Consider the following 19,483-nt stretch of genomic DNA (forward strand, 5'->3'; position numbering starts at 1 on the left):
TTTCACTTCATGCTTCAGAGGAGTAGTGGTGCTGGGTGCTACCTCCGGTCTTCCTAAATTCACATAATGCAGGGTTTTTTCATGATCCACGAAGGTCTGTTTTTGGCTTTAGTTGAAGAAAATAAATCTATTATTAACTGACCTGAACATTGCTCCCAAGGGAAAATGTAATCTTCCTTAGTGACATCTTCAATCACAATCTCCTCACCAGACTTCGAAGTGTACAACTCAATGACTGCTGCAAGTTTTTTCTTTTCTTTTTCCATCTTTTGTCGGAGATGGCCACGTTTTTTCGACGAGTCTAAAATGAACAACGAAGGAGAAATACTCAATACCCACATGAATGAAACTGAAGAAATAAATCTCCATACAATATGTAGCATTTTAACTAATTTAGTAGGGTTTATTGAGGCTATGAAATGAAGAAATTGTGTATTAATGGACTTCTCAAAACGAAGACAATTCATCTTGACCACCAATGTTTATAGCATCTAAAGATCTAAAACCTTGGCATATTGGAAATGCCAGGGAATAGTTCATGGGTAATACCCCGGCTACAATGCATGTCTAAAGGAGTATTAGCCATGAGGTTCAGGATCAGACAACTGAGACATCCAGTACAACATATCACCAACTGGCACCACATGTGAAAAAGATGACTTCGTAATGCCCTACTGATAGGCCAATTCTTCACACGGATGAGTGATCTTTCGAGCCTGGCATGCATTGCTATAAATGCGAATATATTGTACATGTAGCTCAATTGCATACTTTTACCAATGCCCTGCCCATATTAAAAATTTCTCACTCTTACCTGCACATTTGCTAATGTCGTATTTCTGCTGTTTGATGTTGCTAGAATAGACTTCTATTTCTATCCGTATTGAATCCAGAGCAGACGAATCACTGAAATTAGACAAGCAGATACGAGACTCAAGATTTGAAGGGGGACTACAGGCAGAAGTAACATATCAATGGACATCATCAGGTGACTAGTGTATTTGGGTCATGATATGTTAAACATCAAATATCTTGTATGTACAAGCATGAATAGTTTTGACGAACTGTGAGATGTTATTGTTGGGGACCCATACTGTCCACTGTCTAGAGTCCCTTTAAGAAAATCCCTGTTCATTTTCATTAAAATGCGAGATGGTGCTCCAATTAGTGATCATTTATCCTAAATCTTTTTTAATACCTAATATGGAAAATCCCTTACCAAGCAGTGTTCAAATTCCTTCGCCTATCTGATCTGCCACTTTTTACAGCTGAAAAATACAAATTCAAAAATCCATTAGAAATTATGCCAGTAAGGGAAGTGAATAAATGACCAGGGGCCATGCCACTCACTTGCTCACACTTTAGTAGACAATGGGACTAGTTTGTACCAATTTTACCTCCGTTTGATTTGTAATTGAATAATACATGATACTTGTACATGTATTTTATGTCCATTCTTGAGAATTGACCACTGCCGAGTAATCACCTGTAATTCATTTCAGCATTACCGACCAACTGACCTAGATCTGACTGGACCCTGGCCTTTAATCGTAAAACCAGAAGCCGGTTGGTGCTCATCCAATTTACAAAGGGTTTAAAAGGCATAAATCTTACCTTTGGCAAATTCCTGGACCTCAGATTTCCAGTCAACATATCTTGGTTCGCACCTAACAGCTGATTTCTTCAAGGCTTCAGCCAACTCTTTTTCAAGCTTATCAATCTTGCTGAAGCACTGAAATAAGAAATTTAAGGGCACATCAGACCGAATACAACATGTAGCCTGCACTCAACTACAATTCATGATACCATGATACTCTACTAAAATTCATGACACCATGCGGTATGAAGTACATCTCAGAGACGTCAATCATAAAGATTAGGATATCATGCCACTTTTGTTGAAATTAAGGGATTTTCTTATTCTTGACGATAGAATAGCTGTACTTCACGCAGCCAAAAATAAGGATGATGCATTAACCAAAGTAGGAAGAAGGTCTGAAGAGCACGTGGGCTTCCAACACTTTAATCTGCTAATCCCAATTAGGCGAGACACAGGCTAGGTAATTCATACTGCAATGACTCCATAAAATGCCTCACCTTCTTGTACCTGTGAGCAAGAAACCGATGCAGTTGAGTGATCTTTTTCCTATTCCAATACAGTGCATGGGAAGTTAGCTGTTCATCTCTACCTAAGAAAAGGAAAAGCTACCGCAATAAGTACAGAGTTGTCAATTTCTGCGATTCATCTTCAATTGTGTCTCCAGAGCTATACTATAAAAGTCAGTCAGCATCACTGTAGGCAATTAAATACCCAGCAGACATGAAACATATAAATAACACAAGACAGTTTTACTTCCAGTTTTACTGAAGCATAAAAATATCTAAATCCTCAGACTCAGACTCATGACGTCAACTTGACAGGGCATCATTGCCATGGAAATTGGTCAAGAAACACTTCAAAGAGCATCTCTTCATGACCAGGACCATAGCACAGCTAACTTGATCTAGTGTACGGGGAGTAGAGTCCGCACCGCCCATAGGGGTTCTTGCTCTCACCAGTCACCGATAGAATAGAAGCTCTCTAGTATACTAGTAATTTTCATGAATGAAATATATGACCAATGGAAATTTTGCTCACATAGGCAATGAAAGAGGGAGGTGAATGAAAGGAAGGGTTATTGTTCAGAATCATAGTATCTCATGCATGCAATAATCAATGCAAGTTTTAACTGCTTGAGTATATGGTGAGTGAACTTCCAAGCAGTTTTGAAGGACAGGCACTGGACAAACATAGGCTCACCCATAAGATAAAAAATGAACCGTAAAAGTTCCTAACCTGATTTATCCATCGTTTTCGTAGTGAAAGAAGCTCGTGACAGATAGCTGTTTGCCTGCTCGGCCTCTTCTCCAGCCTGTGCCCCTGAGCCATCTTGCCACCTTCCACCCCAAATGACCTGAAGATGAGAGTTAATTACATGCATAAATTCGGTACAAAAATTTGAGGGGGTTCCAGTATTCATCAGTACATCTTACATGTAAATGTACTATCATACCACATGCAATGGTTGACTTTGCATGTATTGAGGCAGAGAAACAATTTAAGAAAACAAGTTAAACTTTGCAAAACCAAGACAGATGTTGAATTCGAGTTTGTGATCATTTGAAAAAACAATTCAAACATGCTTTCAGGTGGACAAGTGAAACACAGAAAGTACATATACCTGGCATGTCCAGTCGTGAGCTGTGGCATGGAAGACGCTCAAGAAAGGCTTGGTTTCTTTTGCAAGACCCTGCAATGAGTTGTTATCTGCAAGACTTGGGAGGATCCTCTCTAGATAAGGCCAATACTTGCAGATGATATCCTGACAAACAAAGTCCAATTTTGTGTTATCTGCAAGTAATTTGTGCAGGTACATCGGGTAGGCATAAATCTCTCCTTGGAACATGTTTAGTGACTTCAGAAGGTGAGCATGCCTGCAGACTGCAATTTCCAGGCCAGTTTCCGCCAAAGCTTTGTGCTGCTTGCTCGCGCTTCTGGCAGCCTTCCAATGGGTTTCCCCACAAGTGTTTGTTCCATGGAAAGTGACCAATGATAAGTTACTAAAAACACTAAAATACATGGACCATTTTCCAATAAATGTTGTTTTCCAGCCATTGTGTTGCCTGAAATGGTGTGAAGGTTTAATTGATGGCGAACTAGCTAAACCTAATTGGAGTAGGCCTAATGACCTTGAACCTTGACTAGGTTTAAAAGTTTCGAATATCGTGATAGGATGAGAAGAATTTCAGGACTGAGATAATGTAAACCCATACAAAAACAAATAATGACATGGATATGCAAGAAGTCATTGCTAATGCCAGACTCTTTTTGGGAGGCAAACCACCTACTGAGGTTGCCTCAGCGCTAATTTTAGAAACATATACACAAAATGAATGGATGTAAAAAGTCAGTGAGATACCTGTTCTCCAACATTCTTCACTTCCTTTACAAATTCATCCACCTCGTTGTCTTTAACAATGAACACATCACCAAAATGATTTCCTGTTGATGTTCTGAAAAATATACCATCATTGAAGAATGTTGATGAAAAGTAAATGACAGCAAGTACATGTATGTGAACTGAAAAACTGAAAATAAGCCCTAACAAAAGGCATGTGTTAACCTTCAAATTATCTGAATAATAAGCCAGAGATCAAAACCGATTTGGCTGTGAGTGAACCACCCGCAAGGTAGCCTAAACTATTATTGTCTTTTTTTCCAAAACTTTGTCTGAATTGGGCCAAGTTCATAGTCAGGGAGAACTTCCCTCCTCTGTTATTTCTCTAGTTGCTCTTAGCAATTGCTGACATTCACAACAAAATCATTGTCAGTTTCACCTACTGGTTCTGTCCTTTGAATCGATAGAGTTTCTTGTTCCCATCAAGGTGCACAGCATGGATTCCATCAGAACAAGCAGGACAGTCCATCCACTCCGCACCAGATATCTTTTCCAAACCAAATTTACAATATTGCCACTCATTGTAAGCTGTTCTGTAGGGTTGCGGGGAAATTGTTTGAAGCTGAAATCAGAAAAGCACGCACGCTGAATATATCATTCCTGGGAATAAGACCAAAAATGCCTTGGTAGCGATCTTTGTAAATCTATTTTGACTTTCAGAAAAAAGCTGCCCTCGTGCACTCTCCTAAAAATATACCATTATCAATAACTCATTATTAATCATGTACATGAACTACGAGCGGGCAATGTAACGACGGGCATTTTAATTGCTTGAAAGTCCATTTTGAGGGCTATGAAAGTAATATCCTTTTTAACACACCCTGTTCCTAAGGCCAAGCCAAGGTAAGGCCTAGACCAATGCTGTGATGCCAAATAAAAAAACAAATAATGCTCATACATTTGTAATAAATGAGTTGCATGAAAAGAGATTCTGTGGCATATGGTCTCCAAACTATGCGCTGAAATGATAGAATTAGTTAGGATATTCCATGGGAAGCAAGACTGGTGCAGCAGACAGGAAAACGATTATTCAAGACTCACATTTCCATGCAATCTAGAAAACTGCTGTAATGATGCCAGAAAGGCGCGTCTTGACAGGGAAGGGCTTTCCATCTTCAGAAAATGGTACCATCTCAGGACATCAGCTTCAAATATGTACATTCCTGCAATTCATCTACTTCCTCATGGCACTTCTTAATTGCTCAATGTCTGCATGGGATCATTACATGTATAATAGCAATAGAGATATAAAAAAACATAGATTGAAATAGGTGATTTATGCAACCGTGATAATTTTTACACTTTCAAAGGTAACATCAATATTTGGCAAACAAGCGGTGTAGTTTTTGTTGCTTCTTTAATCTGTAATCACTATTGCACTGTCTGTGAAAATGCTGAAAATACAAACACTGGAAGATCCTGGCCACAGATCATTGACAACTAGATCACAAACCGAAATCTTGCTCTCCACACCACATGAAGTGCAGAGGAACTTCGGCAAGAACATGTTTGAGCGTCCTGGAATACAGATAAATTAGAAGAATAGAATCATATTGAACACATCACAAGAAATGAACCCAAATGCTTTTCTGCAATCCACAGACAATGCCTTTATATATTCTAGTTCTGAGAATAAGAAGAAATGAGAAGTACAACAACAAAAATTTCAACAAAATAACCATCTTTCAAACTCAAAGACATACTATCTTGTGATTATGATTATATCAATCAAAGCATTTTGGCAATGGTCAAGGATCTGCATCAGTTATACCCAATTTTCGTACAACTACAAGGTGGAAAAATGTGAGTTGTAAGCGAATAAACATACCTTTTGTGGTGATGTAGGCACATGGGTAGTGGCTTTGTTTACGAAATGAAGTACTAGGACAATGCAAACATACACAAGGAGGCCGGACATCAACATAACGATCTGTAACAACGAAAATTTAGCTACATGTAGGTCAAAAATCAACCAACAAAAGTGGACTCAATTTTGGATAAGAGTGTATGTAAACAAAATCAATGATGACTAACTACAAGTACAAGACAGGAAGAGAAATTTCAACAAGCAAACAACTAGCTTCATGAATGAAACTAGATATCACTAGCGTTGATAATGAACGACATCGATATTTATGAATGCAGCTAAACATGTAACACACAATAAGAAAACCAAAGGGGTGTGCTTTTAGAAGAAATATCCAGACATGAGTGGCGGTATAGTCTAAGAGCTTGGAAAACCACAAGCGCACGAGCGTCATCTGCTGTTTATCACACACCCCTACTTCTATTTTTGGAGGGATCTGTGTGCATTGTGTCGCAAGGACATAAACCATGGCTGCAATGACATTCTTCCCACAACAATATAGCCCCTAAATGCATGGTTGTTTTAATTCTGTGGCATGGCTGCAATGACATTCTTCCCACAACAATATAGCCCCTAAATGCATGGTTGTTTTAATTCTGTGGTTAATCAAGTTGAAGTCAATCAATCATTGGGACAATATTCTGAATATATTTCAGTCAGTGGCGATGCACTTTCCCAAGGAACAATGAACCAAGATTAGGCACGTTTCATTGTTAAATGTTTGTTAATCACTATTCAATCTAACTTGGGGTCTGGTTGGGCACCAGATCAACGCTTTATCTTTTTAAATTAACATTTGCCGAAATTGAAAACTCACCAAAAACTACTTTTCTCTCGAATCCATCGTCCGACACTTTCCTTCCGAGAACATCATGAGGCTGAAGAGGCTCCTCATATCCATGATAGGTGGTGTAACGCCTGTGCCAGGAAAAGCAGACAGATTGGTGTATCTGCATGTCACAGTTGTGGCACAAGAAGGACTTGCAATCCAGACAACTGAAGTGAATTGAAAGTAATGGGGCTATAAAACAATCACCTGGAACTGGAACAACAGCAACTCAAACATGGCGCAATTTAACTATCTTGACCACCAAGTTTTACTGCATCTTCTTAAGAAATAAACCTTGAAACATAGTGCCCTTCAACCGGTTTTGTGCTCCCGAACAATACATCTCAACCTGGCAGAGGAAAATTGTCTTTAGCATGTATAGCCATAGGTGGAGGCTGACATAAGAACCCACATGAGGATAATCCAAAGCAGCGCCTACCTGCACACACTGAGAACGAACGCCACACAAAGTTTAAGTGTGCTTGAAAAACACCCCTGATCAACTGTCAGGATGACTGTTGTTACATTATTTGCCGTCTCCAAGCAGTCCCTTCCTTCCCTACATGTCTGTATCACGACAACACTAACATTACAGTCGTGGGTTGCAAGAGACAGTATACAACCAGGTGTTCAATTGTGATAATAGGGGTTATTGCTTCCGCGATTCCAAGTATGCTGACCTGACACAAATGCACTGGTGCCAGCAGTGAAAGGGAAAGAAGCCGGCATGATGAAATGGTAAAATTTAATAGGGTTTTGTCTCTATAAACTCTTTATTTCCTACAACGATTGTTCGTTAAGTTAAGCAAAGCTTATGCAAATTGGAACAACGTCACCCTCAAATGATATCCCTTTTTTGGGGTATTAAATACAATTTGAAATAAAACTGCCACTGACCCAATAATTGCAACAGCATCACATTTGGAGCAAACCATCTCACTGGAAAAACAGTCCCCCCGTTTAGTAAGGATGGCTGCAAGGATAACAGGCCTTAAACTGGACCAATCTTCCTCGGCTCGTTGTTTTCTTTCTCCATGAGGTAAATATCTTGCCTTAGGTTCGACAGGAATTAGTCCAAGAGTTTTCACTTCTTCCAGGAGTTTCTGAAGTTTTTCAATCTCTGACTCTGAAAAAGATTCGAGCAAAAAGAAAAAAATATGAATATTCAAGTTTTTTCAACTATTAAACTGGTAACTGAATATTAACTGAATATTACCTTCAGTTGCAGAGAACAGGCTTTCTAAAGATATTTAGAGAACTCAGCTAACTCTACAAATAAGAGAGAACCATCTGGAAATGAGGTGGTTTTTCTAACACATTGATTTCAATCAAATTCTGGCAAAAAAGCAAATTGCAAAATTTATACATTTGCTGAGAAATGTAACAAAAACTGAACAACTGAGTATATATACCATTTTCTTCTTGTTGGCAAGGTTCATGTGCACAGATGTCAACACCTTGGTGGTTGTCGCACCCAACAATTGGAGCTTCTCCCAACATGCCCAAGTCAACTAAAATAAATATACTTTACTATTACAACATGTACACCATACATGGGCGAGGGGGGAGGTCAAGGGATGAGAACAAGAGGCACAAGTTACGCTGCCACTGATGGAACTCCATTGGTTTCTAATTTGGTTTACAAGTAAACTAGAGTAAACAACCATTATTTTGTTAGTGACTAGAGTCTTCTATAATGCCAATTTAACTATGTAAAGTGCCCGTGAACAAGCATAAGCTTGAAACAGGCGCTATAGAAATTTGGTATGCAAATTTATGTATGTTACATAATGAATGCTCATCTAATTGACTCCAAGGCCTCATCACCAGGTAGCAAGCTACATCAGTCGTATAAGGACACAGCATCAGACATTCCCTGGGTTAATTCAAAGGCATTGAATGAGTCTTACAGCTTGAGAAACCAAGTATAATTGTATGTGTTGAATTACTTTTAGCACTAAGTGCATGGCAGCTACCACATGAAAGCAAAAATACTACGGAGAGTTTCAATACAGAGGATATTGGCAGGCATCCTAGAAGAGTAATTCTTGCCTAAATGTACTAGTAGCTTGATGACTAATCACAAAATCAATTGCTATTTCGATGGACACAGCTTCAATTCAAAGAAAAGAAAAAAATCCTACCATCCTGTGCTAAAACTTCCGGTGCTGGCAGGAAAACTGTTGAGCTTGGCAAAGCTGAAAAATGAAATTGATTGCAGTGGAGGACGCATACATTGACAAAGTACACAAAGGGCTTAAATAAAATGCTTGCAAGCTTGAATGTCGGTACCCATCGTACTTGGAAAAAGTGAATGCTTCTTTTTCCTAGCATTTCATAAAGTCTGCTTTAGCTAGTGGGGAACATCTGTGATATGTACCATACCAGGACTAGAAAAAAGGAAAGCCATGTAAGGGGGGTCAATTCATGAAAAGAAAATATTCATTTGATAATTCACCCACAAGGGCAAATATTCCCAAGAAATAAGGCCCTAGATAATTGGGTCTCCTACTAACCGCTATCTTTTTGCTTTCTGGTCTTCCCAACATAAGGTCCACAAAGGTTCCCATCAGCGTCTCTCTTTGGTGCATTTCTGTCGCGTATTTTCTTGGGGCCTTTAGTTTTCTTTCCATTCAGCTCATTGAGAAAGGATTTTAGCTGGGCGGTAATTTCACTTCCACTTGGCACTGGGGTGTTATCCACTTTTGTTCTAGTGACTGAAATGATGAAATGAGAACTTAACGTCTTAAAGGTCTTTTTTCCTAAGATGCATCATACCATCTATTTTACCAGCAGCGTAACCCTGCTGGATTTTTGCTGGAGGCATGGAAGGAATCCTATAGGCTACTATCCTGTCTTGGTGGAACAACAATTGGGAGATCAAGAAAACTAGAATGGTACCAAAACTGACATTTCCTGGCATCATCAGTTTAAAATGAATTGAGAAAAAATACCAGTAAAATCATTGAATGGAAAGTGTTTCCTACCTTGCAGATACATGATGTGGTATCACCAAATAAACAGAGCCTTTAAAGAGAATCTCATACATGACAGACACCTGAAATATATGAAAAGGAAGATTGTACATGTAAAAAAGGTATGCATGACAATGACATGCGTATGTACTGAGTTAAGGGTTTACTCTAGGCACCACCATTTTCGCTAGAACGTGAAATCTTGGAGCAATTAGAACTTCTTCAAAATGAAGTGAATTCAAATTTCAAGGTTGGTATGCAGTTCTTTGTTTTCCAGGGAACTGCATCCCAATACCCAGTCTTGAAATTGGTATTAACTGCATTTTGAATGAGTTCTAGTTGCTCCAATATTTCAAGCTCTAGCCAAAATGCAATGAAGGCACTGCAATATTCTTCAAGGTATGCGATTTAGCCATGTCATTATTTTTGAATAATCTGATTGCAATGTCAATTTTAGATCAATATGTAAACAACAAGATGGTACTGAAAATGAGCTGAGTTTTCAGCCTTCCAACAATTTTTTTTGAATGAGCTCTGATTTCTCTTCAAAGAGAAGGTACATAGATAGGGCCTAGGTCCAGGCAGCTGGCCACAACCACAACCACTAAGAATATAGTTGGGTAAGAAGGAAACAACACGCACATGTACGGTGGCTGCAGGGTGGTGGGGTGGGCCTATACTTTTTGGTTCAATGTTCAGTGAGCTTAGTTTTTTTTGTGACTAGGCCTAGCTGGCTGAGACTTCCTGATATTGACTACAGTGTATGTGAGGCTTTCTCTCGTGCCGCGATGGCCGTGTTGTGTGCCATTTTCTTTGAAACAACCACACACCAAAGCCACTGAACGACAGCGGCATAACCCTATAACATATTAAAAGTAACCAATCTATCAAAAATTGACTGCCGGTGGGAACTTGGCCTACATGTAGGCAGTCCCTAGGTAGACTACCTGGATCGGCAATGCTAGAAATGTACGCAATGTATAACATGACCACTCATTTATGAAGACATGTATATAGACATACTAGGCCAACCATGACTACCGAGTACTGTGGCCCATGCCCAAACCAGCCTACGCCCTGCCTTGAATATGGTGTTGAAGGGTGTACGAAGGACTCGGCCTATAGTGTTGGCCTACACCATAGTGAACTGAAGTATAGTTGTTTGATAAAATGTATATAGCAAGTGAAGAAACTCCCGAGGTAATGATCGAGGACTCGAAATATAAAATGCATCCCTCCCACAGTACGGTAAGCAAATGAATTGTTGTCGATCCATATTGGTTGATCTATCATCTTGGTATATGCCGACACAAGTGCAGAGATTCCTGTCCGGCATTCCATTTTTGAAGCCATTTTCTAATCGGGTCCTCGATGTTTACCTTACCTCCATGTTGGAAGTTTCCTCACCTTCTTCACTGTGCCTACACCACCATGATGTAGAACATCCAACATGTACAAGAAGTACTGCAATATGTACAAGTACTAAGTAGGCAGTAGGTACATGGCCATGGGGTAGGCATAGGCCTAAATCCTGTAATCTGATACTTACACTCGTAGCATGACATGCTTGAAGTCCACACAACCACAGAAAGAGCCAAAACAAAGCAGCAGTTGGCTGGAAATTCATTAATTGTCGACCTTTTTAGCTCACCTCTTAGCAGAGGTGAGCTAAGAGATAAGCTCACCTCTTAGCAGAGGTGAGCTTATCCCATACCGTGGCGTCCGTCGTCCGTCGTCGTCGTCGTCGTCGTCCGTCGTTGTCCGTCGTCCGTTAGCAGGGCACGTTTCGTTACTGTTAGAGCTATTGAGTTGAAACTTAGTACACATGTACCCTTATGTAATGACACCTTGGAGACCAAGTTTCGGTCCGATTCGTTTTATGGTTTGGCCACCAGGGGGCCAAACGTTAAAAGTGAAAATATGCAATATCTCCCTTAATAGTAGTCGGGAAATTTTGAAAAAAATATGGTAGGTACTTCTAGCAAAGGTGCATCATATATCCTCCGGGTTTTTTATTTGACCTCCTTTTCAAGGTCACAGAGGTCAAATGGTGTAAATTGGCCGTTAGGATGTAACGCTGGCACGTTTCTAAACTGCAATGACTATTGATACCAAATTTGGTACACATTTACCCCTTAGTCAGGTGATCTCAGGGACCGAAGTTTGGTCCAATATGATTCACCACTTGACCACCAGGGGGCAAAATCCAAAAACCTTAAAAATGTGATTATTCCTTAACTTCTTGCCCGATTGCCACCAATTTGATATCATGGGTACATCTAACCACCATACAGTATATGTCACACAGGTTTTTAATTTGACCTTCTTGTCAAGGTCACAGAGGTCAAATGGCGTAAATTCGCCGTCAGGCCGTAACTATGGCACGTTTCTTAACTGCAATGACTATTGATCACAAATTAAGTACACATGTACCCCTTGGTCAGGTGATCTCAGGTACCGAAGTTTGGTGCGATCTGATTTGCCGTTTGGCCTCCAGGGAGGGGGCCAAATCCTAAATTCTTCAAAATGCCATTATTCCTAGTAATGACTTGCCCGATTGGCACCAATTTTATATCATAGGTACATCTAATTCTAACAACCATTCAATGTGTCACCCGGGTCTTCTTTGATTTGACCTACTTTTCAAGCTCACAGAGGTCGAATGTACTGTAAATTGGCCATTTTGGGGAAATTGTAATTGCTTGGACCTACATCAAACCTAACACTACATGACACAATACCATGCTCTTTATCCATCTTTCCTCCACATGAGGTGAGCACAATGGCCCTGGCCATTTCATTCACTGATCGACCATTTTGATCATGGCTTGGATCATGTGACGATTTTCAGCGGGTTTTTTTTTCTTCTTTCATCCGGCATAAACTTTTGATTAATTCCGAGAAAGCCGATGCAGATTACGCCTTGCGTAGTTGTGGCGGCTGTGTGCGTTTACTGCCACTGCATGGAATGGCCACCATTGCTAACAGAATGTGTGAAAATCGCTCAGCCACAAAATTTAGGACTTTTGGCTGATGTATTCCGAAAATAGAAAAAAAACAATTTCTGTTATTTTGCACGTAGTCTTTTTCTGAACAATCCTTTCTATACTAAGTGATATGAGGTGTCTTTAAACGCGCACTATTTTAGTCCGCGCATTCAGGCATTGGAAATTGACGTTGGCCTAAGTTAGCTCATAATCCGATTCGGACGATTATTTGTTTAGGCAAGACAAGCTAAGGGAGGTGAATTTTGACCCTGAAACAATTTTAATCGGTTTAGAATGGGACTGAATATTTAATTTAGTACCGGTAATGTTCGAAAGGGTTGCATAACAGTAGATTTGATATAAGGCCGCCGTCAAGAGAGTATCGGTAGTAAATCGAAAAGAAAATGTTTTAGAGCCATTTGGTGTGTTTCTTGTGTAGATGCAATACTTTATATCAAGTAACTACAATCAAAAATGTCCTGAACAGCAAGTGGCGCCAATAAAACTAAATAGTGCGTATCAAAATGCCACTGTGATTCTCCAAACCGATGTTTAGTAAGTTTAGTAATGCGCATGCGTAAATTTCGGTGTGTGGAGAGCATATCTCAACAGTACGATTTGGACTGTTTTTGGACCTATTTGTAACAGTCTAATACAGACAGTTTTTGGTGGGGAATGCGCTGAATTCATACACACCTTTCCACAGTCGCACCTAGTAATTAGAAGAAAAATACTTGTAAATGTATGGAAGTCAAGTTGTATTTGGAAGCACTACAGCTATTTTACAGGTGCATTCACTTCACAGTGTAAGTCAAGCCAAGCCTGCATCTTGGACTTGGCATTTTAACAAACCTACGTCACACTACATTTTACCGTAAATGTTTTTATTACAAAATGCCTATCAATGCCTTACAGTACACATTCACGAACATAACAGAGTAGACCACAATGGCCATACCTCAAGCCTGATACAAGGTCAATACACTCACCATACAATACTGCACATGGCAAAGACGCATCACACGCGTATGGATATACTAATATCCATACGCGACCCTAGGGGGAACCATTTCGTGTGACTGCAATGTACACATGCATGGATGGACTGTTCCACTGTACAATACAATTGTAGGCCGGGTAGATTCTCTGCATCGTTTTGGCTTTTCTCGGAAATACATAGCACGGACCAAAGTTCGAAGGTTAACATTAGGCTAACTGACATTTTCAGACAATGTTTGACACACGTACCAATCCGTTGTGTTCATTCTTGATGCCCATTTGGCCTTCACCCCGTCCGGATCGTGAAACACAAATGTATTTTTGTGCCACAAAATGTTTGCAGCAAGCTTGCTGCAAAAATAATCTAGTTCAATAGTATCTTACCATTTGCTGGCAAAATTTTTCTAGTTTACCATAGTATTGTTTGCTGCCATTCTAAGGGAAATGTACTTTCGTGAAATTCGGGAGGCATAGAAATATAGAAAGCCCTATTCCAAACCAAGCCAAGCAGAGCTTAGTATAAATTATCATTTCTAGCTGTTAAGAGCAAAGCCCCTTCACTGGCAGATAAAAATAGAAATAAGCACATTCTTTTTGGCAAATTGCATGGACTAGACTTAAAGGGAGGGCCCAATCTTCATGTGCTACCTTGCGAATAAGGTAGTGTTAGGATCATAACTATAGGTTAAAACGCTGTTTACAGCAAAATAAAGCGTAATTTATTCTGCATGGGCATTTTAGTATTTTATTCACCGAAGTGAATGCGTCGTCTGCTATGAAAACCGACCGCAGCGCCACCACCAGCTGGTGACGTCATCACATGTATCCCACTCGATCAGCTGTGATTATCAACATGGCGGACAGTGTAAACGAAGTGGACATTTCAAGCGAAGAATCTTCCAATATCTCAGATTATAGCGCCTCAACGGACTCCGAATCGGTTGATCTAAGTGACGAAGAGTTCGAGGAAAGGATTCTTGTCGGCGGGGCAGTCAAGGGCTATCAGTTTGAGCCGTATTCTGGTGGTGAAGTCAGCTCTTCTGAATCGGGCACTGAAGAACACAACACTAGTGATGAAGAGGAAGATGCAAACCTGGCTAAATGGAAGGAACGCATGCACACTACGTCCTGGTAAATATGAGACACTGTCCGCATTTCTTGCTACTGAAAAGGCATTCATGGGTTGTTTCAGATGTGTTTTCATTCAGTTCAGTAGGCATACACTTTGGGTCACAACACATACATATTTGCAGGTCTTTTTGTACACCATGTCATGATGTACACATCTCATTATAAACTTTCACATTATTGAGGCTTTATTTCCTCACCCCTGCAGCCTACATGTAGGCTATTAATCATGTAATAGTCTATGGAATAATGTGTTGTAGTTGAAAGGTCCTCCTTCAACAAATGCTGATTTTATAATTCCAGGTGCGAATGCAAGAACTGTCTGAATTCCACAGTGCCAGAGGAAAATGCCTGCTGCAGGGAGAAGGTGCCAGTGAACAACGTTGTTGACGAGTACGCAGCTGATTTTGAGGAGATAGACTGTATTACTGACCATCCTGCCTTTCGCTCAAATTGCCTTGATGTTTGGTCACTCCAGCTGGCATACAGACTATACCACAAGAAAGAGGTGCCAGGGGCAATGAATCAGTAAGTAAAATTTCATTTCACTTCTGTACAAATTTATTATTTCATTTTTCGATTCAGGTATTTACAAATATGTACAAATTAAAACAAATGAACACAGATATCATTCAGAATGAATTCAAAGTATAATCAGTTGCATCAAACAAGTTAATTGATCCATTTCTTATTTTCCAGGAAATACAGATACGTCGCCTATCGGTAAATGGTACGCTGGGTGTGGAAAATTCTCAGAGAGGGAAACCGTGCCACTGCCAGCCTGTGTAGTTCATAAAATCCGTGAGAACTTTCCTCCAGAAGGTGAAATTGTCGGCTTCAAATATCCACCACTCAAGACGAAGAAGTGAACTGAATCGAACAAGTGACTGCATGATTATTTCGTATTCTTGAAACGTTTGAACTTGGTCTTGTAGTTGTCAACAGCTTCAGCTTTCTCTGGATGCTCATAGTTATCACAAAGTGCAGCAAATTTCCCTTTCTTGGCAGCTTTCAAATTCTTCACACACCTGCATTGAACCTCGAGGAGTAGTCTCTGTGTATATCCTGTAAAGAGAAAATTGAAATATCTTGTGAGAAAAGTGAAATACAAGCCTGAAAAGTGCATAGGTGATAAAACATTCTTTGTTCAGTAACTTAATATAGTGGATGTTGCCATAGTGGAATCATCCTGTTGGAAACTGCAGTAAAAGCTGATGCAGGAGACATTACAGTACTGCCAAAAGGTAAAAAGTCTTACCACATGTACTTGGTTTCCTGACTGGACGCACTGAGTAACCACCCTTCTTCACCTTTGGAAACAGAACCTCCCATCTCTCCTGACCGTCCTGGGTAACAGCCTGGTCCTTGTTGCCATTTTCATTGTAGTGCAAGGCAGCCACACGGAGCCTGAAATGAACCATAATAAATATTTAAATCAATTGCATTCACTGTACAGCATTTAGATATGTACATGCACTGACAGTGAGAGGTACATCGAGAGAGATTGTATATGCACAGGATGAGGTGTGACCTCTCCTCGCGAACATTGCAGTAATCTTGACCCAACCCATCCATCGTATTAACAATAACTTACCTACTTTCCATGCCCTCATGACTGAAATGAAACTGCTTCGGTGCGAAATGGTTGATCACGCTGTTGAATGCCTCGAGACCTGATGTCTGCTGACCACACGATATCTTGCCGACGTCCTTCACAAACCTTTTTGCAGTTATTATCTTTGTGAGCTGTGTGGAAACCTTTGTCCCTGAAAATACAGTAATACATGTACACATAAGGACCTCCCTGGCAAAATGATCAATGGGAACATGATGAAAATCCTACCCTCTTGGAAAAGGAAGGAAATCCAGGAATTTAATTGGTGTGTCATAATGCCATTCCCTAAAGAAAACCTAACAAAATAAACACACTTACTTACCTGCAGTCAGCCACTTGTTCCTCCTCTGTTTCGTCCTTCCCAGTCTACCATGACCACACTTGGGAAACAATTCTCCGTGGCCTCTGTGTACATTGTTGACGTGGTTGTCGAGTGAAAGCCACTTTGCTATGATGAGGTCGGCCTGGCCCTCTGGAGTGTTGGAGGCAACGTAGTACAAATGGTTAATTATTGCCTTGCACCACTGGGCAGCTAACTCGCACTCCTTCTCCTTTGACAGTTTGAGCAAGTTCTTCTTCAAATCTGAAATAAGAGAAAATGTGTCACCAACAACATTGTACAGAGACAAATTCCACCTGGGGGGGGAGGGCTACTTTTACATCAAACTCAACTACATTACTCACAATGTCATATTCAAGCTAATTTAGACGTCCTAGCATCATCTTGTAACATTGTTTCGTTTATTTACATTACAAAATTTACAGAAAATACTCACTTTTGGCTAGGTGCCAGGCATCAAAGGAGTGTGCAGTGTCATGCAGATTCTCTCGGATCCACTTCTGTATTTGTCAGTCCTTCAGTCCTTCAGTCCTTCTTTTTTCATATGGACTGAAGACTTGACCTCTGTGCTCTGAAGAATAACAATCATAAATAGAACATTTTAGACTTAGGTCATAAATTTAACTTCTGAAACTTTTTAAAGCATGTAGCCAGAGATAGGATACAACTAGTTAGCTTTCACCAATTTCAATAGTGTAGGCTACATAATTGAAAAATTCAAAAAATGAATGATTTCTACTTACTTGGACAAGCTCCATAGATACAATCTTCTTTGAGTCAAGGTTCATCAACGAGTATGATCCGTACTTGGCAGAATGACCAGGAGTGTCCGAGCGTCCGTCGCCTCCAACCACCAGAGGGGTGTCCTGTCCCTTGACAGCATTTAGGACTTCACCCTGCTCTGCAGTCCATACGGCCTCCACAGCTGGACATAGATACTGTCTTTGGTGATTGAATAATGTGTTTCTGCAAATCGTTTGGCAGCCAAGTATATTAAAAACCTGCAGTACCTGGGAAGGAATTGCCCCGGAGAACAATATCGCACTCGATTGAAGCACATTTCCTGCAGGCAAATTACCATACATTGACTGGCTATTCCAAGACCTGAAAGAAAAAACATAACCATATATATGTATGTACATTTAATGGCGAGAAAGGACCCTATTGAGTATCAATGCAAATGTACAGTAACTAACAACACCACAGTTGGTGTTCCATACATTTCTGAAGGCCACTCAGACTCATGTCAACAGTGGATAAAGAGCAATATTCAAGATTGCAGTTGACCAACAATACATCATGCTAACTTATTCCTTGTTCATTGTCATGATAAAAGGAAAACGTACCTGGAAAAGCCACATCCCTGGTTTGTGCATTGCTGATGTACAGAAATGAAGGTGCCAATCTGCTTTATCTGCCGGGATGACACTGAGCAACAAACTGGGCACGTCGCAAACAAAGACATCAAGCTGGAGTGAAATACCAAGTACTTCTTCTCGGACACTGGATCTTGCCTGCAACAAAAAGGTACATTGTATTCTAATAGCGATAATGTAAATCAAATCATTCATCAAAACTTTCTATTGAAAAACTCTTGAGTACAAACTACCATGGAGCCAATATGGCACACCCAACCACAATGTCATTTAGTACTAAAAAAACTCCAGAGAGTAGTCATCATCAAAGCATTGATTGATGATGTAATGTACACTTACTCTTTCTCGACAGGGTCATCAAGAAAATCTTGTTCCTCTTCGGATTCATCGGAATCTGGGACATAATCTGGGTCATCATCCTTCTCAGGATAGGTGGATTCATCATCTGTGTCCATTAAAGACTCCTCATCTGTCAGTGTCACGTCTGTCACAGCTCTCCCAGACTCAGAGGGCAACTGTTCTACCTCCGATGACCGCCCACCCTCAGCTTGGCACACACATGTGGGGAGCATGTCTGTTTGGGTACCTGTGAATAAAAAAAGGTGACATTGCATGAGGAAAATGTCATGAACTGAAATATTTACATGCATTCCATCCCAAGTGACAGTCAGAACCAATCTACATTACAATGTGGTATTCAGTACATATTTTGTATTGTAGAAAATCACAAAGATGAGGTCAAGCAGAAGAAAACCTGCAGCATATGATTAATTCACTCACCTTGTGTGAAAGTAGTAGGCCTGGCCTGGACCCTGATGGAGCGATGTGGTTTTCTTTTCATAGCGCTTCGTGCCAGGTGAATATGGAGCTGGCTAACCTGATCCTGTGAGTGTGATACTTCATTTGGCTGAAAAAAGAACAGACTTGCCATTCATGTTGCTAATTAAATTAAGGGTGAGGGCAGTCAGCATGTATTTTGATCTGTGCGGGGCATAAGTCACATCACATATGTCACAACTGGGCACTCTCTTCTAGCATAACCTAGTCCTAGCCTTGCTTTTGTCAATACTATGCAATAACCAAGTTTAAGTCTGATTACCAACCTGCTGTTCAGATTCAACTCCATCAAGCAGTGGCTGATTCATGTCGGTCCCACAGTCTACTGGGGGTTCAACTGGGAGAATGGGGGTCGCATCCATCATGGCATCTTGAACTGTCTGCAATTGAAAAGAAGTTATATAAAATAAAAAGTAAGTTGTGCCAGCTAATACAAATTAAAAGACTCAATGTAGCCTCCTCCTCATCCCTGGCCCTGGGCCTGGCATTGACACTGCACTGACAGTGACAGGCCTGATTACATGTATGCTAT

At 40.3% G+C, this 19,483-nt stretch overlaps 3 protein-coding genes and 1 long non-coding RNA gene across 4 annotated transcripts in view; all 4 read right to left on the minus strand.

Annotated features, from left to right (window-relative positions):
- Positions 1–11,307, minus strand: part of LOC135489380 (uncharacterized) — an 11,915-nt gene extending 608 nt beyond the window's left edge. The window contains exons 1-4 of the mRNA XM_064774719.1: positions 11,219–11,307; positions 1,220–1,268; positions 815–906; positions 143–301 (exon numbers count right to left, since the gene is read on the minus strand). Coding sequence (XP_064630789.1) covers positions 143–301; positions 815–906; positions 1,220–1,268; positions 11,219–11,234 — 316 coding nt within the window. The 5' untranslated portion in view covers positions 11,235–11,307. The remainder of the gene's footprint in view (positions 1–142; positions 302–814; positions 907–1,219; positions 1,269–11,218) is intronic.
- On the minus strand, positions 2,107–3,385 carry LOC135489179 (uncharacterized). Its single transcript, XR_010447105.1, has 3 exons — positions 3,222–3,385; positions 2,837–2,954; positions 2,107–2,189 (listed from the first exon to the last, which is right to left on the minus strand). It is a non-coding gene; the product is annotated as an uncharacterized LOC135489179 (long non-coding RNA).
- A 3,671-nt stretch (positions 11,308–14,978) lies between the features above and the next one.
- LOC135489383 (uncharacterized) lies at positions 14,979–17,121 on the minus strand. Its single transcript, XM_064774721.1, has 5 exons — positions 17,109–17,121; positions 16,721–16,981; positions 16,378–16,549; positions 16,042–16,190; positions 14,979–15,848 (listed from the first exon to the last, which is right to left on the minus strand). The coding sequence occupies exons 1-5, from the start codon at positions 17,119–17,121 to the stop codon at positions 15,679–15,681; spliced, it is 765 nt and encodes a 254-aa protein (XP_064630791.1). The 3' UTR covers positions 14,979–15,678.
- LOC135489531 (uncharacterized) lies at positions 16,844–18,977 on the minus strand. The gene is made up of 6 exons (XM_064774923.1): positions 18,895–18,977; positions 18,454–18,700; positions 18,085–18,252; positions 17,482–17,842; positions 17,175–17,309; positions 16,844–16,981 (listed from the first exon to the last, which is right to left on the minus strand). Exons 1-5 carry the CDS (start codon positions 18,953–18,955, stop codon positions 17,256–17,258), a joined length of 891 nt encoding a protein of 296 aa, XP_064630993.1. The 5' UTR covers positions 18,956–18,977; the 3' UTR covers positions 16,844–16,981; positions 17,175–17,255.
- Positions 18,978–19,483: the final 506 nt, after the last annotated feature.

The sequence above is a fragment of the Lineus longissimus genome, chromosome 6, assembly GCF_910592395.1.
Source record: "Lineus longissimus chromosome 6, tnLinLong1.2, whole genome shotgun sequence".
Taxonomy (NCBI): Eukaryota; Metazoa; Nemertea; class Pilidiophora; order Heteronemertea; family Lineidae; genus Lineus; species Lineus longissimus.